At 43.0% G+C, this 24,017-nt stretch overlaps 1 protein-coding gene across 6 annotated transcripts in view; it reads left to right on the top strand.

Moving 5' to 3' along the window:
- The first annotated feature begins 510 nt into the window (after window positions 1–510).
- LOC139350551 (ninjurin-2-like) overlaps window positions 511–24,017 on the top strand; it is a 30,436-nt gene continuing 6,929 nt past the window's right edge. For 3 of the 6 annotated variants that reach the window (XR_011603528.1, XM_070992021.1, XM_070992023.1), the window contains exon 1: window positions 521–778. Coding sequence is in view for 5 of the 6 variants with exons in the window: in XM_070992021.1 (XP_070848122.1) it covers window positions 683–778 (96 nt within the window). In the remaining variant the exon portion in view is untranslated. Of the gene's footprint in view, window positions 779–24,017 lie in introns of all 6 variants that reach the window. The other 3 variants (XM_070992022.1, XM_070992020.1, XM_070992024.1) reach the window with 2 other exon arrangements.

Below are 24,017 nucleotides of genomic sequence, written 5' to 3'. Positions count from 1 at the left end.
GTGGCTAATCTTAGCTAGCTGTAGCTATTTACTCACCTGTAGTTCTACGTAGCCATGCAGATAGTTTTTCTTGTCCAGGTATCCGTCTCTAACACTCCTGATGTCACTTTCCCGTCTCTTATCCAAATCTTTGGGTCCCTGTTGCAGAACCAGTGGACTCCAGGTTTAGAACAGTGGAGCTTCAGTGCTTCTACAAGAACACGTCTAACCTCAGTTAACAGAAATACAGCAGAATGTTTTTGTTGAGCAAACAAGCACAAATAGACACAAGTTGGTGTGCATTAGTTTGCAGTGGCTGCTCAAATATAGTCATGGATTGGAACATTAAACTTTAAATATGGTAACAGTGCAACTGCAGTATATGACAGTATTTGCCTGGTTTTCAGGATGATGGTTCATTTGGTATTCCAACATTTTTACATACTAGCTAGGGGGAAAGAGTCTGAAAGAGTGCAAAGTGAGTGAGAGAGAGAGAGAGGGAGAGACCAGGATGGGGTGAATAAGCCGTTTGTTTGTCTCTCTGCTGTCCTCCCTGGCCTTGCCTGGTGCTCGGTGCCTGGCGTCCAGGGTCATTTCCTTTCACAACGACCCCTGCCATCCTTGCATTAGCATTTTCACTGCTGCGGGGGCAACATTCGAGTGTGTGTGTTTGCTTGGTCGCCTGCTCGTTACGGGTCTTATTATGCAGGGACTCGGGAAGACTGAGAGAGGGGAGCAGGGCCGAGACATCGACCTGACATCGCTGAGATCCACCATGCCAGCCACCGGCCCTCTGCAGGTTAGTGCACCCAAAGAGACAGAGAAGACTGTGTGAAACAGAGGGACAGACCAGGAGAAAGACAGAGAGGACACAATTAGAAAGACAGAAAAGGAGGGGAAGAGAAATGTGAAAGGTGCTGTTTGAATATAGATGCATCTTTCTGTCTGATTTGCGTCTCCTTCTACCCCCCTCTCTCTCTCTTCCCCTCACTCTTTCATGCCCCTTTCCTCCCAGTCGTGGCCTATCTGCGACTCTGAATCGCTGCTCCTGTCTTAGCTTTGCCGCAGAGCTGTGGTATGTCCTGTCTATGTGAGAGCTGAGGATCAGAGGGTCACTGTGCGGCTCTCTGGGTTCAGCTGAGTGTCTGAGACCCAGTTACGATCACGACGTCCATCAAATATCAATTAGGGCTCGGGTGCAAAGGCTAATAAAGTCCTCTAATGCAGCACAGGGTCAACAGAGCAGGTACTCGCTAATGCCAAGAACCAGGGGTGAAAGTAGGGTTGGGGACCTGATATATTTTTTTGAGAAGATGCTTTTTTATCTGTGCTCCTTTATTTTGTTTCATTTTTAAAGAATCAAAAATTTTTTTTTTTTTTAAGTTCAGTTTTGTTTGACACTCAAAGCAGTTTTGCAGTTATTTCTTTCTTCAAAAAGTCCTCTGGCCTATCATTCACAGCAGTTATAGGTATGCACCCAGCCCCCCCAACATACACACACACGCACGCACACACATATGCACTGTTGCGATTCATCTTCTGTATCGGTGTCTGGGCCAGCAGTGTTCCTGCCCCTCAACCAGCAGGGCTATCTGTTACTGGTATATTTAGCTACACAGTCTCCAGTGAAGACAAGCTGTGTGTGTGTGTGTGTGTGTGTGTGTGTGTGTGTGTGTGTGTGTGTGTGTGTGTGTGTGTGTGTGTGCATGGGTTGTATGTGGGTATTCATGTGTACAATTTGAGTTTTAGACCTCGGGAGTGAGGACATTTTTGGAAAGTGAGGAGATTTTGCCGGTCCTCACTTTCGGACAAAACCTCCAAAGAGGCTGTTTGAGTGTTTAAACTTGGTTTTAAGGGGGGTTAGGGGTTAGGCATTTAGTTGTGATGGTCAAGGTCAGGGTAAGTGGCAATGGAATGCATTATGCAAGTGAGGGTCTTCGCAAGTATATAGAAAGAACAAATGTGTATGTGTGTAGTGGGGGTGCGTGCGTGTCTAAAATCAGAGAGCTACTACATGTGTGTGGGCATGTGTGTGGATGCATGAGTGAGAAAGTGACAGATGTGGGAGAAAAGGTGGTGTACAGTGGCTGAGTGGGTGTATGTCTACATGTGAAAGTCACATTAGCTTCAGGGCCGCCCAAGTTCTTAACACAGGTAAAAACTAAAAACTGAAAAAGTTCAAAACTAAAAGCGATGCTGCTCAGTAAAAATCTCATACCCATCCCTTCAGCTCCTGTCAGCAGCATGACAGCTGCAGCAGCTGCACCGCATGAATTTTCATGGCAGCAAAAATAAGAAGAATGTTTACCTGCTTGTTAACCACCTCCAGATTTACCACTGGTGAAAGCTGGTTCTGTTCATTCATTTAACTTAACTGGAAGCAGTTTACACTGGATTTATCACACACACACACACACACACTTTCAACGCCTGAATCTCCTTCTCATGGTTTGATGACTTGCATATTAGTGAGACACTGAACAGTATTGGTATTTATGAATGTCTAAATATAATATAATCTAAATATTGTGCACTGAACAGCAATCCTGGAGATGATTGGTCTCAAAAGTGCATCTGTGATAGTCCTTAGTGGCATATTTTGTATGTATTTCTCAGCAGCAATTAGCAGGAATTAAAGCGACTAATGTGGATTGTGACTGACCATAAACGCCACCATGACTGTTTGCAGAGCCAGAGTCCTCGCTCCTTTAATCACAGATAAGCCGAGAACCTATAGCCCCATTTGGCAGCCATCAGCCACCAGCTCCTGTACGGCAGCACTGCTCCTATCATGTGGCGCAGAATGTAAATGTGTACATCCGCAGATGCCAAGTCCTTCCCGCAACTACTCATTTCAACTGCAGAGGCTTAATCATATGTGGACAGACGTGAAGAGAGGAGTGTATGATCCCCTGAAAAGCGGAAATGTGTGTTTAAGAAGTCGCTCTCGCGGCATGATACACATCCTGTGCCTGTACGTCATGCTAGCGGATGGTGATTTATGCTGTAATCACCACATTAAGCATCTCATATGTCCTTGCCATGCTGATTTAACCGACAGATGGATGGCTGGTTGCCAATGTACTTATATGCTAAGATGCAGCAGGTGCATGAAAAGAAATATGAAATAAATATTATCCTTTAGAATACCAGCTGTGACACCTCCACTGTAGGCTCACGCTTGGACGATACACCTTATTAGCTTATACTGCAGCCAGTCTTTAAGCTTGTTGGCACTCTTCTTGGTTATTTTGTGCCATGGGTCAGAGCTCATAGTGCACTGGGAATGTCTTCTGTTGAATATCCGGAGTTGCCCTTTAAATCATATTGGGATATCTGCTGTGATATCAGTCACATCAGACTTTAAATATAGTTTGACGCTCATGAATTTATACTTGCTTTGTTTGATTTTGAATGATTTTCTAAGTCTCCATGCAGACAGTGAGCACTCAGCACAGCTTCGAGTCCCGGGTAAAGCGTATAATTTGCTGAAATTGGATTTATGAGGTTTTCACGCAGTGTGTGTGTGTGTGTGTGTGTGTGTGTGAAGCTGCCATGATGAATCTATTTCTATGGTGCGAAGGCTTTACACCTCTAAGTCACACTCTATGTATAGAGCGCAGCAACAGGGCGTGGAGGGCTGACACAGCACTAATAGGAATCACACAGCCTTTCTAAGCATGGCAGTCATGTTTCAGTGTTTGTGCTGCGAAAGATAACAACGCCACTTATCTGGAATATTTGTTAGTGTACAACCGCTTTAAGGGTCCTTCAAATAACCGATAAAGTCAAATAGCTTCAAAGAGGACGATAAAAGTCATCATCTGGTGTAAGCGGTCACCATTTAATGTGCTTCGCTTGCAAAATGAAGCTCTTTTGGCAAATAATCAAGTTTGGCTGTTGACTAGTGGTGACCACATGCTCTTTATACTACATTTCATTACATTTGGACTTTAACTCCACTATTTATTTATCAGTTTTAGTTACTTTGCAGATTCAGATTATATATTCTCATTAATATTTTATAGTTCTTTTCTTGAAATAGTCAGATAAACAAGAATTTACTAAAAGAGCTGCAGATTTAACGTTACTAAATGGGAGCTAAGAGCGTGTTTGCGGGGGACTATTTTCAGCTGTGGATTCGTTGTGTTAGTCGGTGTTTACCGCAGTGGGAAAGTTGTGGGACCATCTCAAAATAAGCTACAGTTACCATGTTCATGGTAATGAAGGAATATGTCAACGATGTGGCTCATTCGTTGGTTTTTGGACAACAGTGGAGCTCTATGGTACAGAGGTAGAAGCTAAATCTAGATTTGGATGTATAGACAGTACTTATTAGCATTTATGATAACGTCATTGTTGGTTTCGCCTTTAAATTGGATTTTGTTGGCGATAAGAAACATTAATTAACATTAAGTGAATACAGATGATTTGATTGAACTTTTCTCCCATCTTCTCTGTACATTCTTGACAGACTCTGGAGTAAAAGCTGTCACAATGGATATGTTGTTGAGTCACTGACGGAGGAAGAAAACGTCTCAGAGAAACTCAACAGCATGATCCTTCACCCAGAACCAGCCTCCTCCACACCCACTCTTTACAAATTACTATTCCCATTCAATCCTGAAGGTGTATTCAAACACCCAAAACGAACACAAAGCCAGATTGGCATCGCAACAGCGTGCAAAGTCAGTGGAAAGCTTTAAAATGGGCTTAGTTTGAATTAATATGAACTCGAGCAGAGAGCTGCAGAGGGAAGGGCTCTCTCTTCTGTTCTTGCAAAAGAGGATTTTGGCATGTGTGGGTTTTTAACAGTCCCCTTTCACAGTGGAGACTTCCCACATGTACAGAACTTGTTAAGGATTGTTAGTTCGCTCAGAGGTGTCTGAGTGACGCTCAACTTCAGCAGATCCACACCATACCACAGCACGAAATGAAAGCTTAAATCAACGCGAGCATTGCAGTTATGTTTCGGAGAAGTCTGTGAACAAGCCTGAGCTGGCCATGAAGTGACTCTGGCACCCTAACGCGTTTATAAGAGTTCCAGCTTCATTGGTTGTTGTGTTGTTCATGTGTTCGCTGCAGTTCAGAGCAGAAATAGAGATGTCACACGAACTCCATCTAAACTGGGAAACAATTCTTCGTAATGGTACTGGCAAATAATACTTTGAGAGTGAAAGATATTGTCAAAACTGAGAAGGGAGGGAGCACAGGTAGCATTGCTTCAGGAAATGAGGGTCTGCCATCCTTATTTCAAATCAAGTCCAATATAACAAATTACAGAGATTAAGGGTAAAGAAGGCCGATATGTAATGATAACGGGAAGGGAGTGATTGGACCTTCTATAAAAAATTATTTGATATGATGTCTGTTGAAGCTCAGGGTGTGCTTATTTGTGGAGGATTTATGAATATAAAATTATCAAAAATAAAATCCTCCATCTCTAATTTAGGACACAGTAAAGTCATAATTAATAAAATAAACTCCATAATGAAAGAAACTGGCATAGTAGATATTTGGCGGGAGCTTAATCCAACAGGCTGTGACTACACTTATTTTTCTGCAGCTCAAGGATTGACTTTTTTTTTTTTTTGCATTTAAGAGAGAATGATTTAGAATTCAGTCATGTGATATTGGTACAGTTGATATATCTGATCATTCACCAATAGCAATGACAATTACTATTGGTAACAACCCAAAATCTACCCTATGGAGATTGAACTCACGTTTATTGAATAACCCTCAGGTAAAAGGAGCTGGAAAAGGCAATTGATATCTATTTTAAAGAAAACAGCAATGGAGAAGTGTCACCTCCTATGGTGTGGGATGCATTTAAGGCAGTCCTGAGGGGGAAAATAATTTCTATTTCTTCATCATTAAAAAAGCGTTGACAGGAGAGGCTCAATTCTCTATACACCAAACTCAGGGAATTACAAAAAGACCATAAAGCGAGACCAGGGACTAACACGGAAGTATCAATTAAAAAATTGCAAAACGAAGTGACTTTGGCAGACGCCAGAAGGGCAGGGTCACTTTAACACGTCAGTCATACCAACAATAATAATAATCATATTGATAAATTACTGAAATAATAGATCCACATGCTTCATAGCAATCACAACTGAGTGTAACCGTAATCTCAGGTGTTGTTTTTCTTGTGTTTTTGTCTCTGAATAACAGCTTGTTTATCAGGCTACTTTTTCTTTCATCCATCTGTTTTAGTGCCCGGTGCTTCGTGTCCCTCCACGACCACCGTCCCTCTCGTCTCCTTCCCACTTCTCTCACCTCCCAGAATACACTGCAGCCACTCTCTGACATTACATGTGTGTATATGTGCCCGCCTGTGTGTGTGCGTGCGTGCGTGTGTGCGTGCGTGCGTGCGTGCGTGCGTGCGTGTGTGTGTGTGTGTGTGTGTGTGTGTGTAACCCCATCATGGCCCCTGCACGGCAAATGCCACATTCTGAGTGTGGGTGTTAAGTACGAGAAAGTGTGTGTGTGTGATTCCAGGAACTTTCATCTGAGACCCAACTGAGCCTCATCTTTAAATGACTGTAGTTGTGTAATAGGCGTGTAATGTAATATTTGCTGTGTGTGTCCAAACTATGGTACATATGTGTCATGTCTTTGCACATTTTGACAAACAGAATATATATGGTTTGAGTATCTTGTTCAGATGAGGCCATGCCATTGTTCCAACGAGCCAATATTGCGATTTTTCAGCATATTTCACAAAGATGGCTGCACGGTGGCGCAGCAGGTAGTGTGCGTGCCTCACAGCAAGAAGGTCGCAGGTTCATTTCCCGGGTCGGGCCTTTCTGTGTGAAGTTTGCATGTTCTTCCTGTGCATGTGTGGGTTCTCTCCGGGCACTCCGGCTTCCTCCCACAGACCCAAAACATGCTTGTTAGGTTGATTGGTGACTCTAAATTGCCCCTAGGTGTGAGTGTGAATGTGAATGGTTGTGTGTATGTGCCCTGCAATCGGCTAGCGACCGGTCCAGGGTGTACCCCGCCTCCCGCCCGTTGACAGTCGAGATAGGCTCCGGCCCCCCGTGACCCCGAAAGGGATAAGCGGCATAGAAAATGGATGGATGGATGGATTTCACAAAGACCCGCCCCTACTCTGCCTCTGATTGGCTCTGACACTGACATGTTTGTCGAACCCTGAACTGAACCCGAACCAGGCAATGACCACTAGCCAATCAGAGTGACATTTTTCAGACATTTTTCAGACAGACAATGAGCAGGAAACAATGGACAGTCTCCATTCAGACCTACTGTCGTATCTAATGTCCAGATTGTTCAAAGTTGTGACTGACCATAATTCAAGCCTGTGTGCTTCAAATCTATCTCATGTGACTTAATATCACATTTATTTTCACTTGTCTTCATTAGTTGATGGAGTTTCCTCTGTTGTCATGAAGTACAGTACGTATTTCAAAGTCAAAGCACTTCTAGTACTGCCTGTCCCTGTCTGCTCATAGGTAAGCCGGAGGGTTCATTCTTGTAGTTTGACAGAACAATCGCAGCTCAAAGCACAGTTACTAGCTTGTTCTGGAGCGTTCAGCCTGATGAAGACCGTGAATAAAGATGAATAAAGCATGAAACCTTTAAATTATATTTGAATGGCGTTTGCTTTGATTGGCAGGACTAATTATCTTCTAAATCTTTCAAATGCACTCATTGTAAGATACCGGAATGTAGATATGAGAAATGGTAAATTATTGCTATTCCACAGACAGTCAAAAGGTCTGGCCACATCACTGTGGTCTTCTTGCCTTCATACAGGATTCAAAATCTTGTCAGAGCTGTCTTGCATAGGTGGAATCAGCTGTGTTTTGGGAGCTTGGTCTTTGCCATAACTTATCGTAAAGTCCATAAGGCAGGGCTTCAGCGTAATGAGGGAGTCAGAAAGCGCCAGCAGCAGTCGGATCTCTGTGTTCTTACCAGAGTTTAGAGCTGTTCGCTCAGGATTAGCTCACACACGCTCACTGTTACACACCTGGAAGGGCCTTCGCTAAAGGGTATCTCAGCGGAGGAAAAGAGGTCTGCCCTTTCATTTCCCAGCCCAGATTTATCCTGCTGCTCCGGGATTCCAACCCTTGACCTTTCTTTGCTCACAACCTGGCTTCTTTATCCTGTTGTGGCGAGTGTGAACAGCACCTGTGTGAGGCAAAGTCCGCACTTATGCAGATAAATATGCAAACATGGCGTGAGTGTCATAGTTGAGAAATGTTTAAATCTAGATTTTCTCTCATGGCAAACAGTGAAAAACTACCTTACTGCCACCATGTGAGAATAGGTGTGGCTGAATGCATAGATCAACGCACCCCAGTCGCAGATTTGCTCGCTCCATCGCTACTCCAGCAGTCATCTGAAAACAGATACACAAGCTTTTTCTCTGCTTTGTTTTTTCTTCTCTCCCTCCGTTTCTGTCTCTCCCTCTTCCTCATACATTCCTCCTCATCTTCATTTCCTCTTTCCCTTTCTCTCTATTCCTCTCCTTCCTCCTCTTCCCCTGTCCAGGGGGGGAATGTGTGTTTTCTTTTCATTTCAGGGGGGAAATGACAGCTGACTCGGTTTGAATCTGAAACAGCTTTACGGGAAAAGATGTAATTTGCTCCTATTTGTGTGTGTGTGTGTGTGCGTGCGTGTGTGCGCGCGTGTGTGCACGTGAAAAGATTTTTAGAGGGCTGAAAATAGAGCCAAGATCAGCTATACCAGACAAAACTTCACATCCAACCATATATAAACAATTACATTTTCACGCACACACACACGCACACACACACTGTCTCCTGCTCTCTCAGTCATAAACCCACAATTATTGTGTCATAGAGGGAAACACAGCAGATATAAAGCACAAATAGAAGCACAAATCTGCCCCTTGAGCATAAATCTCGACCCTGCTTAAATGCTATTTTGATATGGTTTTTCACAAAGACATCAATTGTAAAATCAACTCATCCTGAAAACCTTGAGCTGATTATTACACATGAAATAAATCTCCGGCTGCAGCTTTAGGCCAAGAGTGCTGTTGTGTCACACTTTTGTTCCTCATCCACTTGTTCCAGTCGCATTTGTGCCAAGAACGAACAGGAAACCCCCCCCCTCTGGTGCTGAGGTTCCCCTGCTGGGACACTGTAACTCACAACACCATAACTCACACACATAGACGCACATAAATCACAAACGCACAGCAGAATTATAAATCCAAGTTCATCTTTTCACAGAATTTCCACTTTGTGCACACACCCTGCTCATAAAAACACATGTAGGCTTTTAATGGTTTTTCTTGGAATTCATAAAAATGTATTTATTTTCAGAGCGTTGCTTATCGACTGCACATTAACGTTTAACTGCAGCGGTTTGAGGTGCCATGCACTTCATTTAAATCTGCAGCTCGCAGAGCTCTAGTGTACTGGGCTTGGATCACAGCCAAACACATGTGGCCACACGTGTGGAAAGGCACACGCATGAAAATAGACGTGGACGTACAATGTCATTTACAATGCATCGGAGGCTGTGTGTGGTGGGAGCGTAATGCATCAAGCGTGTGCGCTGCAGAGGAGTTGTCAGCGATATCAATCTCATTTAATTCTTGGACAGCTAACCTCTTGAGCTTCTTGATAGCATGTGTTGCTATGCTGCTTGCCGCTATGGAGTATGTGTGTGTTTACCTCACTTGAAGGGTAAATACAGCCCTCGCTCAGTCATCTGTGTGTTTTCCTTCCCTCCAGCATGAGTGCTAGGTCACTGGATAAGACAAAGCGTGTGTGTGGGAAAGATCCCAGACGTTTATGTTTCTGGTCAGTCCTGTATGTGGGTTTACAGGTGTGTGTGTATGTGTGTGTGTGTGTGTGTGTGTGTGTGTGTGTGTGTAAACGGTCCATACGTTTGTGAACATGTAAATATGTGGCTTCTATGGGCTGCCAGTGTGTTGTGTGTGCAGGGGTCAACACAAGAGTCCCAATGAGATAGAAGTATTTGCATTTGGTTATCACTAGTTTATTAAGCTAGTTTACAGGCTACAGAAGCAATGTAAACAATGTCAAAATAGAGCTTTAAAGCTGCTCTTATCAATGTTTTTATATCAATAATGGATCCAGTGACTATATATAATATAAAAGGGGTTGCTCATAATGGCAAGCTACAGCTCTGTGGAGCATTTTAGCATCTTTCAGCGAGAAAATCCTATAGAAACCTGCTGTACACTACCTGCATAGACCGACAGACACTGTTAGCGACTCGCTGGTGAACATAATGGAGCATTTAGCTGCTAAAGAGCCAGATGTTTCACTCAGGAGATGGTGGATCGGAGCTAAAAGAGAATGAATATTGAACTTAAATTCACAAGGTGGCCAAAGAAATGCGATGTTGCTTCATGATTTGTAATGAATTAAGATTTTAGGAGTCATGTTTTCATGACAGCATCACTTCAAGCTTTGTGTACGAGCATGCGATCACTGCATTTTAGCTATCCTGAATAAACTGTTGTGGCTGCGTTTTTGATTTGAAATGCGTTTCAGGAAAGAAGTGGGAGCAGGGGAGGAGTGATGGAGGGAAGGAACGAGTGTGGGAGGTGGGCGAGGTTCTGTCTTACCTCATCCAGTCTCCGACACTCACGTCCCCCTGGTGCTCATGGGACTATTGTTGATTACAACAGAATGAGATCACGCCTAAAGCGAAACAAAGGCACTCTGTTATTAACTGTCCTCTGTGGGAGACCATGAAGGCATCGACCAAGTCTTGAGGGAATACAATTCAATTATTGTGAAAATCATTGCATATTTATTCACAAATTTTGTATTTCCTACCATTAACTGGAAAAATGTGTTGTTCTACTACACTTTTTGTTTATCAGTACGCTAGGCATGATTATGTCTTTAAAGGCAGTGAGTTAGGGAAAATGTCAGCTTTCAGTGTGATGTCTTTGGAGAGACAACTGGGCGGCATTTAAAAATAAATGTCAACTATGAAGATGCTAATTAGCAGTTATTATCGTCTCCGAATAAATGTAATGCAGGCAATCGCTCTGGCTGTGCACAACTTTCACAAGCTCTAATCTCACGTGTTGTATTTTGAAGCTTTCCCATGACCGGACCCATAAAATGCTTCACAGCAGTTTTTCTCAGTGTTCTGTCTGCACAGGCCCACTCTGTGCAAACATAAACATCATGTTTAGGAGCCTCAGTGGACCTAAAGAAATGCCCTTACTGAGGGTTAGTCACCTTTACTGATCCATTGTATTTATATTTGTGGCTGTATGGGTGTGTGCAGCAGAGTGTGTGTTGCTCGTTCAGGAATATCCTTCCAGCCTTTGACCTTTTCAGTGAAAATAAACAGCCGTAACTTCTTTAAGTTCACCTCTTCCCACAGCCACAGAAACACAAAGTCACTGGCTACTATTTGAAATGATAATAAAATTAGATGAAACAACGTTTTCAGCCACTCTGGTCGGCCCATCGTGTTTGTCCCAACTGAAATATCTCAACATCTATGAAATGAATTGCCATGAAATTTTGTGCAGGCACTTACGATCCCCAGAGGATGGATCATACTCACATTTGTGAACCCCTGCCCTTTCCCCTGGAGCCACTAGCTGGGTGACATTTATGGTTCGGGGTCAAATATCTCCACAACTACAGGATGGATTTCTGTGAAATTTGATAGGGGTACATTTTAATCACTTTGGCGATCCTGTGACTTTCCCTCTAGTTCTACCAGCAGTTTGATATTTGTGTTAATCATTCAAATCGTCGGATGCATTGCTGTGAAATTTAGTGCATGCATTTGATCCCCTGACTTGTCAACTTGCACCATCATCGGGTTAAAATCTATTTTATGCTAATGTCTGTACTAATAAAACAACATTCCCATCAATCTCAGCTGTACTTTATGTTCAGCAAATGTTGGCATGGTCACATGCTAAACTGATATAGAGAACATAGTAAACATCAAACCTGCTATACATCAGCATGCATTAACATTGTCAACATGTTAGCATGCTGACATTAGCATTCAGCCTTGCAGACGCACTGGCATCAGCGATGATAGAGTGCTCTGACTTGTGCTTTCTGGTGCATTTCATCTGCAAATGTGTGCACAACTACCAGACAGTAGAAGAAACTGAATGTAAACTGATTTAAATGTGTTTATTTAAACTGACAGTGAGGATGTGAGTCTGCTGTGTGTCTGTCAGAGCAGAAATCAGACGTGGCACTGAGCGTTTAGAGGTTTGTCTCAACGGAAAACTTCCATCATGACGATTAAAAGCTTTGATTTCCAGCGCCGGTGGGGCATCTCAGCCATGTGGTTATCTGGAATTATTTGAGTGGCTGTTGAAGTAGCTTTGATCAGAGAGGTCTTAGATCCATGTTGATCATTCCCACATTGCAACAGCAATACAAAGTCTTGTGGTAACTAGGGAGCTAGACTGTGAGTTTTCCTGTTTTCAACACGGGCTGATAACAGTGGTATAAAGTCAGCAGAGGAAGTTCTACTCTGTGTGAACATCAGCCATAAATTGTACTTCTGGTACCATCGCGCTGACCATAAGAGTTATTACAGTGAAAAAGATCATCATGGCTTTTATTACTACAGTAAACTTCCTTGTGTGTGCACATAGGCTACTGAACTGCAGTAATTACGTAGGCGTGTTGTATTTTATGTGTGTAAAATGGGGTAATAAGCAGTGTGCTGTCATAAAGGAACTAACTCCGTGTATGTGTGTGTCTGTGTGTTAAATGCTGAGCATTGTGCACAGTTGCATCAGTGGGACATGTTTGCAGGTGTGCTTTGTACTTAGCAAGAACATGTGTGAGTGAGTGCAAATGTTAGTTCATGCATAATCCATCTTTGTGTGCACAACATGTACATGCACACACAGTGACACTTCACCTCCTGCGGGTGTGTACCTTTGACATAGCTACCCTCACTGTGTCATATGTAACTGACTGGTCTCAAGCACTCTCCGTCTTTTGACTCAAAATGGCCTAAAACATGCATTTCCTGCATGTCCTCACTGCTCCACATCATTAAAAAATCACCACTTGTTGTGTTCCCTTACAAACATCTATTAACTTGTGTTTTAGGCCAGTGAGACGTACACACACACAGCAAAGTCATGTACAGGTTCAGGTGTGTGTATCCACAGAGAGACGCGACTGTGACCTTGCTGCATGATTGATCATACCTGACTAGTTTAGCAGGCATCCAGGTGCAGGTGACTGTTGTGTAAAAAGGTGTGCACTACGCTCGTAAAACATTTGCCTTGAACCTGTCACACCTCCAGTACAGAAAATATTGGCAGGGATGTGAGTTAAAACTGCCATTGAAGCTTTCTGCCACTTGAGGTTAAATGACAGGCAGAGGTCGGGTTAGTTACTTAAAATATCTACTCGCTAATAAACCGCACGCCATTTATGAACGCAAGTTAATTTACAGGGACGGCAGGTCGGATGAGGGGATAAAAGAGAGTCAGGGACAGAGCGATAAGAGATTAAATGGAGGTGAGAGCTGAATTAGATGAGGCGTGGTCTTTGCTCCTCAACCTAAGGTATAGTAAGTTTATCATTCATGTAAAACCATCAGTAAAATAAGAACTCTATTACTGTTTCATCTCTGGATATATATGTGCAAATAAAAGCCTACAAGGTGACTTTTTTATTATTCCTTCTAAAAACTTAAGGTTGTGTCATCGTCCCATGTCTCTTTTTGTGAAACTGAGCCACCCCGATATTATTTTTATACTCCTTTGTATATAATTTCCATACATATAGTTGATTTTATTCTGTATTCTTTTTTTCGTGTCTATTTGTTCTTTTCTAAATCTCCTTTTTAATCTTGCTGTCTGTAACAACAAAATTTCCCCAGCGTAGAATCAATGATGTTTTATCTTATCTTTGGAAAGTGAAAAAGATGAGAAAATGTTCATTTCATCCTGCAAATGTGCAGTTTGTGCTACCCCTTCATGAACTTCGTGCCAGACAATCCCCAAATTTCTCCCAAAAATTGAAAATCATTAAGGAGCCCTAATTTCTTCAGCAGAATTCTTCATTTATTTATTTAATTTTTACATGTTTTCACTCTCAGGCAGCGTCTATTACCGTCCGTCTCTTTAAATGTCTCATGTTTTGGGATGAAAAGCAGCAGCATTCGTGGAACTTAGGAAGCGGGAATGCCCACATACACACAAACACAGAGGAAGGAAGTGTGTGTTGAGCTCGGTGATGAAGGCCGAGCCATGAAAGCCAGGAAGCCGCTGGGAGGAATGTCCTGCGATGCCACACATGGCCGAGGCCTGAAAGCTTGCATGCCCCCCGGGGGGTTTTAAACTCCCAGCAGCTTCGGCTCATCTGTGGAAAAAAACGCAGCAGAGAGAGCGACATGTCGAAGACGATGTGTCTCAGAAGCTTTCCGCTGGTTTCATCGCATCTGTTCACACCAAAACCTCAGCCAGCAACTCCAAAACACAGCCACATGCACAGGACGATACTACTGTTTACAGTATACAATACGTACGTGCACACATTCTGCACATCCTGCACTGATCTGCCCCTCCTACCCTCCGCTTCGTGTTTGTTTTGGATACAGGCACTCCAGTGTGACTGCAAGTCAAGATTAAATTGTGTTAAACTGACTTCTCGCTTCAGTGAATCACGATTACACCAAACAACAGCCGCTCCGAGGACGCATTGTGTAATCACTGCGGTTGTTATTCTATTCCAAGGCTTACATGACTCATGTGATTAAGCTACAGCATTTAGCAAGTTTGTTGCTGTTTTTGAGGCTTCGCTGATTTTTGTTTTCATATGCACGGTTTGCCAATCGCAGGCTGCACATGCACGCGGGCGCAGGCCGGACTCTGCGTGATTGTTGCTTTGCTGGAGTGTTGTTGTAGGTGTTAATTGTGGGATAAAACCTCTTTCTTCTCCGTGTGTGTGAGTCATGGGCAGATCACTTTCCAGCTGTTTGTTGGTGTTTTCAAACGCCTTTTCAGATTGAGATGGGAATAGTTGGAGAGCGGTAGAGGATTCAAAGATGAAGAGCAGAATGTTCTCCAACACCGGCCGTCGCTTGTGTTTCTGTGCGACAGGATGAAAACAAACTGTGAACATATCTGTCGTGCCGTGTGACACTGTGGCAGCTTGTGTTGCTTCTTGCGTTGCTGGGATCTGAACAGCATTGCTGGATTATGTTTACATGAAGGAGCAGCTGAGAGCCTCCTGGGTCAGACTGTTAATTTAGCAGAGATTAAGCTCAGAGGCACCACTCAAACTCCAGTTTATTACTCAAGGAGGATAATTCCTGTTGCTTACAATTAAAACCTTGTGAGAGTGAGGAGACTCTGCTGCAGGCATTGCTGTAAAATATGCATTTGTGGCATCAAAAATGTGGAAAATAGAAGTTAAAAGTTTTTTATTTGCACCTGAAATTTCTGGTGGAGTCAATGGGGCAGTTCACAAACAGTCTTGTCACTTTGAGGCTCATAACACAAAATGTTTTAGTCCGTTTGCTTGGATGGATAAGCTGTATGAAAGGAGACATATTTTTCTACATTTTGATGGACAAAACGATGAATAAAGAGTGAAAATCGAGGGAGAAAGAGGCAGCTGAAGAGAGATTTTTAAGTAGAGTTTAACAGCAGTTTGGATATCCCGTCCATTCATTTAAAAGTGGAATATTTTGGACAAACAAATTTACAAGTTTGAATGAAGTTTCTACCAAATGTTCACAGTTTAGACCTTATCACCTTATAACCTCTGAGTATTTTTGATTTCCAGCTTCACGCTCTTCCTGGGTCTTCCTCATTTTCCCTCTCCTATTGTCTCTCATTCTCTTAATTCAAACACACTTCTGCTCACTGGAATCGAGCGACACAGCGAGCCTTTCCAAACATCTGCACGTGTAATAGATAAGATGCATGTTTAGACAATGGAAAACACTTGTTTATACACTCACTTGCTTTTCCTTATCATTGGAAATAGGAAATTTAAGCCTGTGTTTATACTCTGAAATGATCACGTAGCATTAATGTGAATTTCGCAGCCCTTTGTCGGGCTGTGTGTAAACACGCTTGTCAGTCGCTAAAGGGGATGACGCTTGGCTCCAGTCCTGCGTTTTAAATGGCTGTGCTGTGGTCATGCACTGGGATCGTTAAATAAACCCATAAAAATGAGCGACTGAGATATTTTATGATGATGATTGTAATATAATGAGGAGGTGTGATGTCTCAGGTGACAACAGTTTAAAAACATGAAACAGTTATTTTACTTTTTCAGCTCAGCACTAAGAGGGCAAATGAGCCGCTGCTCATGCAACTTCAGCCCGGCCTGGCGGACGCCCTTGCTTGCAGGTTAGCATCAGTGTTTTTCCATCAGGGTAGAATGCGGTGCTGCAGCATTGCTGTGAAGACCACTGGAAGACTTCCGTTTTGAAAATATTCTGAGCATTTCTTTTTTTCTTTTTGCAAAATTACCATCTCACAGTGTAAACATCGTCCCATGGAGCATTTCACTTTGACACGCAGCAGCGGTGTGGCACAGCGTTTAGAGACGACAATCCTTGAAAGGGAATGTCTGCAAACAGCTCCCACAGGAGCAAACATCTGCACCCCTGAAGGGTCCTTGAGCAACTCACTGTTGACCTCTGACCTCCTGACAGATGGTGGCGAGCAAAATTGAACAGCCTGATGTTGTGATATTGTTATAAGCTGTCATTTATGACTACAAGATGACTGTAATGTTTTTCAGCAGCAGCTTATTTCCAGTATCGGTGATGTTCTCACAGAGTGCACAGCTTCATCTTTTATGAAAGGTTAAAAAGGCAAAGAAACACAAGGAATTCCAGCTATTATTGCCGTCTTTGTCTTCACAAAGACTAACTGACATCGGCCCGTCCTCTTTCCAAACACACCTTCCCTGTAATAAAAACTCGAAGCAAACACTGAACAATAAGTAGTATTTTTTTTACAAGTCTATAAATCATCCCACCATTGTGTAAAGTATATGTGCATTTCCTCTAATTGTAGGATGTATGATTCGGTGTGTGTGTCACTTTTTCTGGCTGTTATCCAACATCATAGCTCAGGAACAGAAGGACAGATTGTGAACATGTTTCACATTTGTACAGATACTGAATTGGTGACACTAATCTTGAATCTGCGCTGATGTACAGATCTTCTGTGCTGCTGGGTTGAAGACGTGACTGAAGCATCCACGTTTTTAGAATTTGTAGCTTCTTTGCAGCACTTTTCCACATTTGTAGTCCACCACAAGCTGATATTGAGCTTCAGGTGATTGTTGTTGGAATTAAACTCGCTGACCTTAAGAGAATCCACAGTGTTGAATAAGATACTTCACCACAGGTGACCTTTAATGCATGCATATTGCAGTTGTGCCATGTTTGCTAAACTGAGCTGCAGTACGCATTGTTGTGTGTGAAATGCAGCAACCTGCAGTATCACCTGTTGGAAGAATATTACGTGCGCAGAGCCATGACATGAAGAAAAGCTGCAGTACAAACTCAGACATCGATGCTAATAAAGTAAATCTTCTGTCATAATTCCACCCACAGGAGGTCTCCTTGACACTCTCTCTGTGGCTGAGCTGTATGTTGAACAGATTTAAATCAGCCATGAAGCAGTGAGGTAACTCCAGGCTGCGCATACTTGTCATTCCTGCTTATCAACACTGAAGTTAACTGATGTCACCACTTCAGAGAAAACAGCCTTGAAAAGGCATTTCTGTTTATGTGTGTGTTTGCAGTGTTGCCATGACAGCATGTAGTGTGTTTAAGAGCACAAGGATGGTGCACACACTGCAGCATGTGATACACACCCATACCCACCTGGCACACATACTTCTGACAGAGAGACATACGCACATATCTGACACACGTCTTTAAGGGTCTTTAGCATTCCAAATGATGCTATAACAGTACGTAACATACGTCAGCGTCTTGTGTAACAGTCTCCTCCAGCATGGCTGACGTCAGAGGAGAACCAGGTGTTTACGGGCTCTTCATCACACACACACACACACGCGCACACACACAACTACTGGCCCCTACATATAGCCATTATCAAAGTATGCCTCATGGCATGGACACCTGTTTCCTGAACACAATGCCAATTTGTTCGATTATGTCAACACAAATACACTTTAAACGTCATGTTCTTCTTTCCATAATTCCCATCATGTGATGAAGTAAAACAACATGATTTTTCTTCTTTGACCGTCAGCGTTGCAGGCAGTTGAGCAACAGAAGCTTCATAATGCCATATCTGTACAGTCTGCCAGCTGTAAGTGCGACCCTTTGTAAGGTTTCTGTAGGATGCCCCTGCAGGGCCGGAGGGGCCGGCTGGAGTCCCTGATATGGGAATCTCTGTTACACCTTGTGGTTATGGTCAGGAATGCAGTCAACTGATATTGGATCACTGCCGCTCTTTCTCTCCTACTCCCAGATGGCGGATGGAAGACCAAATGCACACGCACACACTCACAAACATATAAATGCACACACATGTGGTCTGATGGAGCGGTTACTCTGTGTCTCTGTGTTAAATCCTCTGTTCAATCATCTCTTATTTTCTGCGCTTGTGGGTGATATTGTGGGTCTGTGTGTGTGTGTCTGAGTCTGTGTGTGTCCCACCGCTGGGGGAGTGGGACCAAAGGTCAAAGGTCACTGAGGTTGAGTGGGTTGTAAATTTTCCCAGTGCTCCTATCTTATCTTATAGAGCCATAGGAGCATAGAAATACTCTATTACAGTGAAAGTACAAAGTTCTTGATGCAGCCCCTTGTCAGAGTTATATTGTTATATATTGTGGGATTATTATCACTCATGCATACATTTTAATGTTGTAGCTGCCCTCGGTGGAGAAAGAACTTTATATATTATAAGATTTAATTTAATGTGTCACAGTGAATCATAATTTATAAACTGATCATATGTTGTACTTTATTTAAAATGCTAATCTGCGACGTTAAATGGAGCAGCATATTCAATCAAAGTTATATGAAACAACAGTCAAAAGAAGAGTTGTCATAAATTTTGACCAAAACATGCTTCAAAACACAAATCTGAACTCAGACTGAAGGTGTTAAGGCACACACATGTTTATCTCTTCATGCTGGTGAGGATCCTCATTGACCTCATTGAGCTGTTTACACATCCTGGACCCTTACTCTAAACTCATCCTGCAAGTCTCTCAACAAAATCTTGGAAGAAATGAGGACCAGAAAAAAAATCGAACCATTCGCACACAAACACACACACACTAAATGGATTTCTGTTTGCATCCTGTCCAGCAGTTACTGAGGCGTCTGTCCTGCTGTGTAACAGCTCGCCCTCCAAAGGAAAACAGGAGGATGACACTTTGATCCTACAGACAGGCAGGAGACGACAAGAGGAAGTAAACACAGAGGGGTAACTCAAAGAAAAGGTGGTTAGGAATAATTATTTTTGACTCTTTTTGACTTTTGATTTTTGTTGCTGGTGCTCTGTGCAGAGCTGTTTTTATATTGAATTTTTTAAAGATACAGGGCTAGTTTGGTGAATATGTCAAGATTTTGGGGACTTTATTCAAGCCTTTCTGTTTGTTAACCAAAGCAGAATGCAGCTAGTGCAGCTGAAGAAGAAAGCTGTGGTTTATGTGATGGTAAATAAGAGAGGAAGAGGAGGGAAAGGATCAAAAAGGATGAAGAGGTCTGTTAAAATGCCACATGGGTTCACTCAGTTGTGACATAAAGGACGCAGCAGGGGACATGTTTGTTAAAGACTCAGTAATGTTGCCTTTGGATTTTGTGTATGTGCTCTTTGAACCTATAATTGTGGAACCATAAGATAAAGACCAGCATCATCCTCAGATTATGAAGCATAGACCTTAATTAGTAAAAAGACACACACACACACACACACACACACCATTTTAGGGCTGTTTTCTCATGTCAGCTTTGCTAATTACCAGACGATAGTTAGCTACGGGGCAGAGATCAAGGGTCAGCTGCAAACCTACTGTGTGTGAAGGGACAGAAATGACATATGTGTGTGTGTGTGTGTGTGTGTGTGTGTGTGTGTGTGTGTGTGTGTGTGTGTGTGTGTGTGTGTGTGTGTGTGTGTGGATAACAGCCTCCTCCCTGTTGCTTTCCATGTCAAAGTTCACCTAATAAGTGTCTTGACTCTGGCTGGGTTTGCGGGTGCATGTGTTGAGTGGTGTCCACCGTTTGTTTGTCTCCAAACATAATGAGCCTATTCAGCGGCAGGCCCGCTACCCCCACCTATCATCCGCTCACGCATGCACAGACAAACAAATAACCTGAAATGCAGCATTTCATGTGCTGACCCGTGTCCCCCAAAACAAACACAGAACATTTCAAGAGGCGATGATGATGTTTTTAGCTTTGGGAAGGAAAATTCAAGTTTGAGTGTTTCTACCATTAAGGTCTCTAAAAAAACAAAACCTCATGAGGATGATATGGGAGAGTTGTTACCAAACAGTTGGCGATTTACTCATCCAGCACACCTGGAGCAACACTGGCATTTATTTGGAGCCATTTTCTGGGCATCTGATGAATGAAAGTCCAATATTAGCTCTCATTTTTAGCTCTGCCTTGGTCTCAACCAACTCCTGAGGGAAATATCGGGCTCTTTAGCTTTAGATTTAACTTTTCGCGATTGTTGTCAAGTTTGTCTGTCTGGTTGAAAACAGTTGCATGCTGCAGCTGGAAACAACAAGGGAGTAGGGCGGTGAGACAGGACCAAAACAGGTCAAGGGACATGAATCAAAACAATGAGCTGAAAGATGCCAAAAAGGATTTTAACTTTGAAAACATGGTTTCACGTCTGCTCCGGAAGGTCGACCAACTAACCTGCGCGTCGTCATTTGAAAATCCTTTGAAAATGGGCTTTTACAGTATTTAGTGGACGGTCAACAAACCATGAATCTTAGCTACTGAAATGAGAGGCTTCATGTGAAAAGTCTCCTCTCAGGCCTGCTCCTGCTTTCAGGCAAAAGAGCTGAGGCACGAGCCAAAAACATTTGAGTAAGTAGTAACTCAGACGCTGCTCTGCTGCCAGTAAGCCAGCAAGAGAAAAGACAACTCATCTCTTTGTCACTGTCTCTCTTCCACCCGACATGCTGACTTTTCTCCATTGTGTCGCTATCTGTTTCTCTTCATCTGCTTTTCTGCTTTCGTCCTGCTCCCTCGCCCTAAATGGCAGTTACATAAAACCCAAACAGAAAGATGATGCCTTCGGGCAGCGAGAGCCTTGGAAAAATGCAGAAGGAAAAAAAAAAAACAGCCAAGCTCTGAGACAGACAGGCAGAGAGATGGAGAGACAGTAAAAATAAGACACCAAAAGAAAACCAGAGCTCCACTCCTAGTTGGGCTTCCCTTCCTATTGGCTGTTATGGCAACCAATTGGAATCCAGGGGAGGAGCACTTCCTGTGAGGTCAAGGGGGGGGGGGCCTCCCATGCGGTCTGGTGTGTGTGTTTATGTGCAGTTTTGCAAGCATGTTTTTGTGTACATTGATTGCACATGTGCGTACCTGTGCGTGTGGAATGACTCGTATGCGCCTCATGCAGGTACAGCTCCGGCATGAGTTCGTGTATGTGCGTGGAGCCGGTGTGTTTAGGTGCAGGCATGTGCACGTTTTGCGATATGGCCCCGTGCCCAGGGTTGTGGATCAGTGAATTTCAGGAATGGGAGTTTTACAAGGACTCTGGATTTCTAGGAACAGTTTATTATATAAATGCCATGTGTCCATAAAAACCAGGAGGAAGACAGAGAACTTTGTTGTCATCAATACTGCTGTCATTTAGCCAAATTAGCCAATATCAGTCTGTCAGTCAGCCCACTATGTTAAATCTGAACAACTAGTGGGTGGATTCTCATCAAATTTTCTATAGACATTCATGGTTCCTGAGGGATAAACCCCCCACCCCACCGCCCAGGCTTTCCCTATAGATCCAACATGTGCTTGAGATTATTTTTTGGCTGAAACAACCACTGGATGGTTCATGGTATCCAGAGGACGAATCCTAATAACTTTGGAGATCCCCTGACTTTTCCTCCAGCGTTTTCACTTATCCAGTGACGCATGTTTTCATCTACTGGATAAACTGGCACCAACGTCTGCGTGACACTCATTCTCTGACCATGAAGCTGACATTCTTGACCTTTAGTGTCACCATGAGGTTGACATATCTGGCTTTTGGTGAAGTTTCTCAGCTACTCTATCAGATGGATGGCCATGACGCTTGCATGTCTCTCTCAGAATGAACTGAATGGCTTTTATTTGTTATCAAGTTCCATCATCACATCAAAATTTTAACTCGTGCAGTACTTTGATTGCCAAAAATCTGCACAAATTCCCATCAGCCTGCTTACTTAATGTTTAGTGCTGATTAGCAAATATTAACATGATAACACTCTAAACTTGTGTTTCTCAACTCCGGTCCTCGGGCCCCCCTGCCCTGTATGTTTTAGATGTTTCCTGCTCCAACACACCTGATTCAAATGAGTGGCTCGTTATGAGGCAACTGCAGAGCTTGATGACGAGCCGATCATTTGAATCAGGTGTGGTGGAGGAGGGAAGAATCACCGCTCTAAACTAATATGGAGAACACAGCAAACATTATACCTGCTCAACATCAGGATTGTAATTGTGGGCATTTAGCTCAAAGCAATGCTAGTTCAGTATCATAGAGCCACTAGGATGGCTGTTGACTCTTTAAAGTGTAAAGTATGAGATATATGCAATACTTACATAAATATTAAGCATGCATATAACAACACATTTGTAGGAAATGGGTTAGCATTACCTCTTAGCTAGCTGGGTTTATCTGATTCTTGATGTGTATGCTTTTATCAGGTGTTTTCCAGCAGGGAGTCTGAAACAATAAATGTTCTTTATGATGTTGCCTGATGTTGGCATGATGAACATACTTGTCTCACTAGTGGGTCGGGTTCCAACCATGAAACTGTGGTTGATTCAAAAACAGTAGGAATAATGAACATTATGGATGAATACATACATCTATAAATTTTTTGGAAGTGCTGGGTTGCAGTTTCTTGTTCCCAGTTAATCTTTTATTGCATGTTGACATGATTGACCTTCAATCTTTCAGAAATAAGCAATGAAAATAATTTTTTACAGCATGCTGCTGAGCATCAGTCCTCAGAGACAAACTTCCAAATCTGCAGGAGACGATATGGCTGGATAATATCCAGTAAGACCAGTATACTGAGACTGTTTAACCCTTAATAACAAAGGCAGCTGCTGAATGATTTGGAAAAAACTTGTTGTTGATGCTTCCTCACGGGCAAGCTGAGAAAACGTGAAAGAAACATTTGCTCATTCCTCAGACTAAAACCAAGCCAGGTAGTCCTCCCTGGACATCCATGATGGAGGAGCCAAGAAGCCAACCGGTTGTAATTCACAGCAGCTGAGGGTCAATGTGTGTAACCCTGCTGACCTCCCGCAACTACCTCTCCAGCCTGCCGCAGTAAATAAGGATCCATCCCTCCTCTACCTGTCCAGGGAAAGAAAGGGTCAAATAATACTATATGCACATGTTTTAATAAATCAAGATAAATGGAGATTAAGTAGCGATAAAAGCACAGTCAGTACATTTAGAGAGACATCACACTAAGTGAACACACGTGGCCTGTAAAACTGCATGTAGGCCATTCCAATATTTTGATTTTGGTGTGTGTGTGTGTGTGTGTGTGTGTGTGTGTGTGTGTGTGTGTGTGTGTGTGTGTGTGTGTGTGTGCTTGTGTTTTGGCCACCTGCCCAGGGCTGATGTTGATCGAGTGTGACCACATGAGTCCCCAGTGGAGAATGATGGAAACAGGCCAGTGTATATCCATACGTTTTCTCGCACTCGCTCTATATCTGTATTTTATGCCACTTCCTCCCTTTCTTTCTCTCTCTCTTTTGACCCTCCTTCTCTCTCTTTCCTCCCCACTTCTCTCCCTCTCCCTCTCCCTCTCCCTCTCTCTCTGTCTCTCTCTCTGCCTCTCACACACTCA

Source organism: Chaetodon trifascialis, chromosome 22 (genome assembly GCF_039877785.1).
Source record: "Chaetodon trifascialis isolate fChaTrf1 chromosome 22, fChaTrf1.hap1, whole genome shotgun sequence".
In the NCBI taxonomy this organism is placed as follows: Eukaryota; Metazoa; Chordata; class Actinopteri; order Chaetodontiformes; family Chaetodontidae; genus Chaetodon; species Chaetodon trifascialis.
The sequence above is the reverse complement of the archived record's forward strand: the minus strand, read 5'-3'. Positions and strand labels throughout refer to the sequence as shown.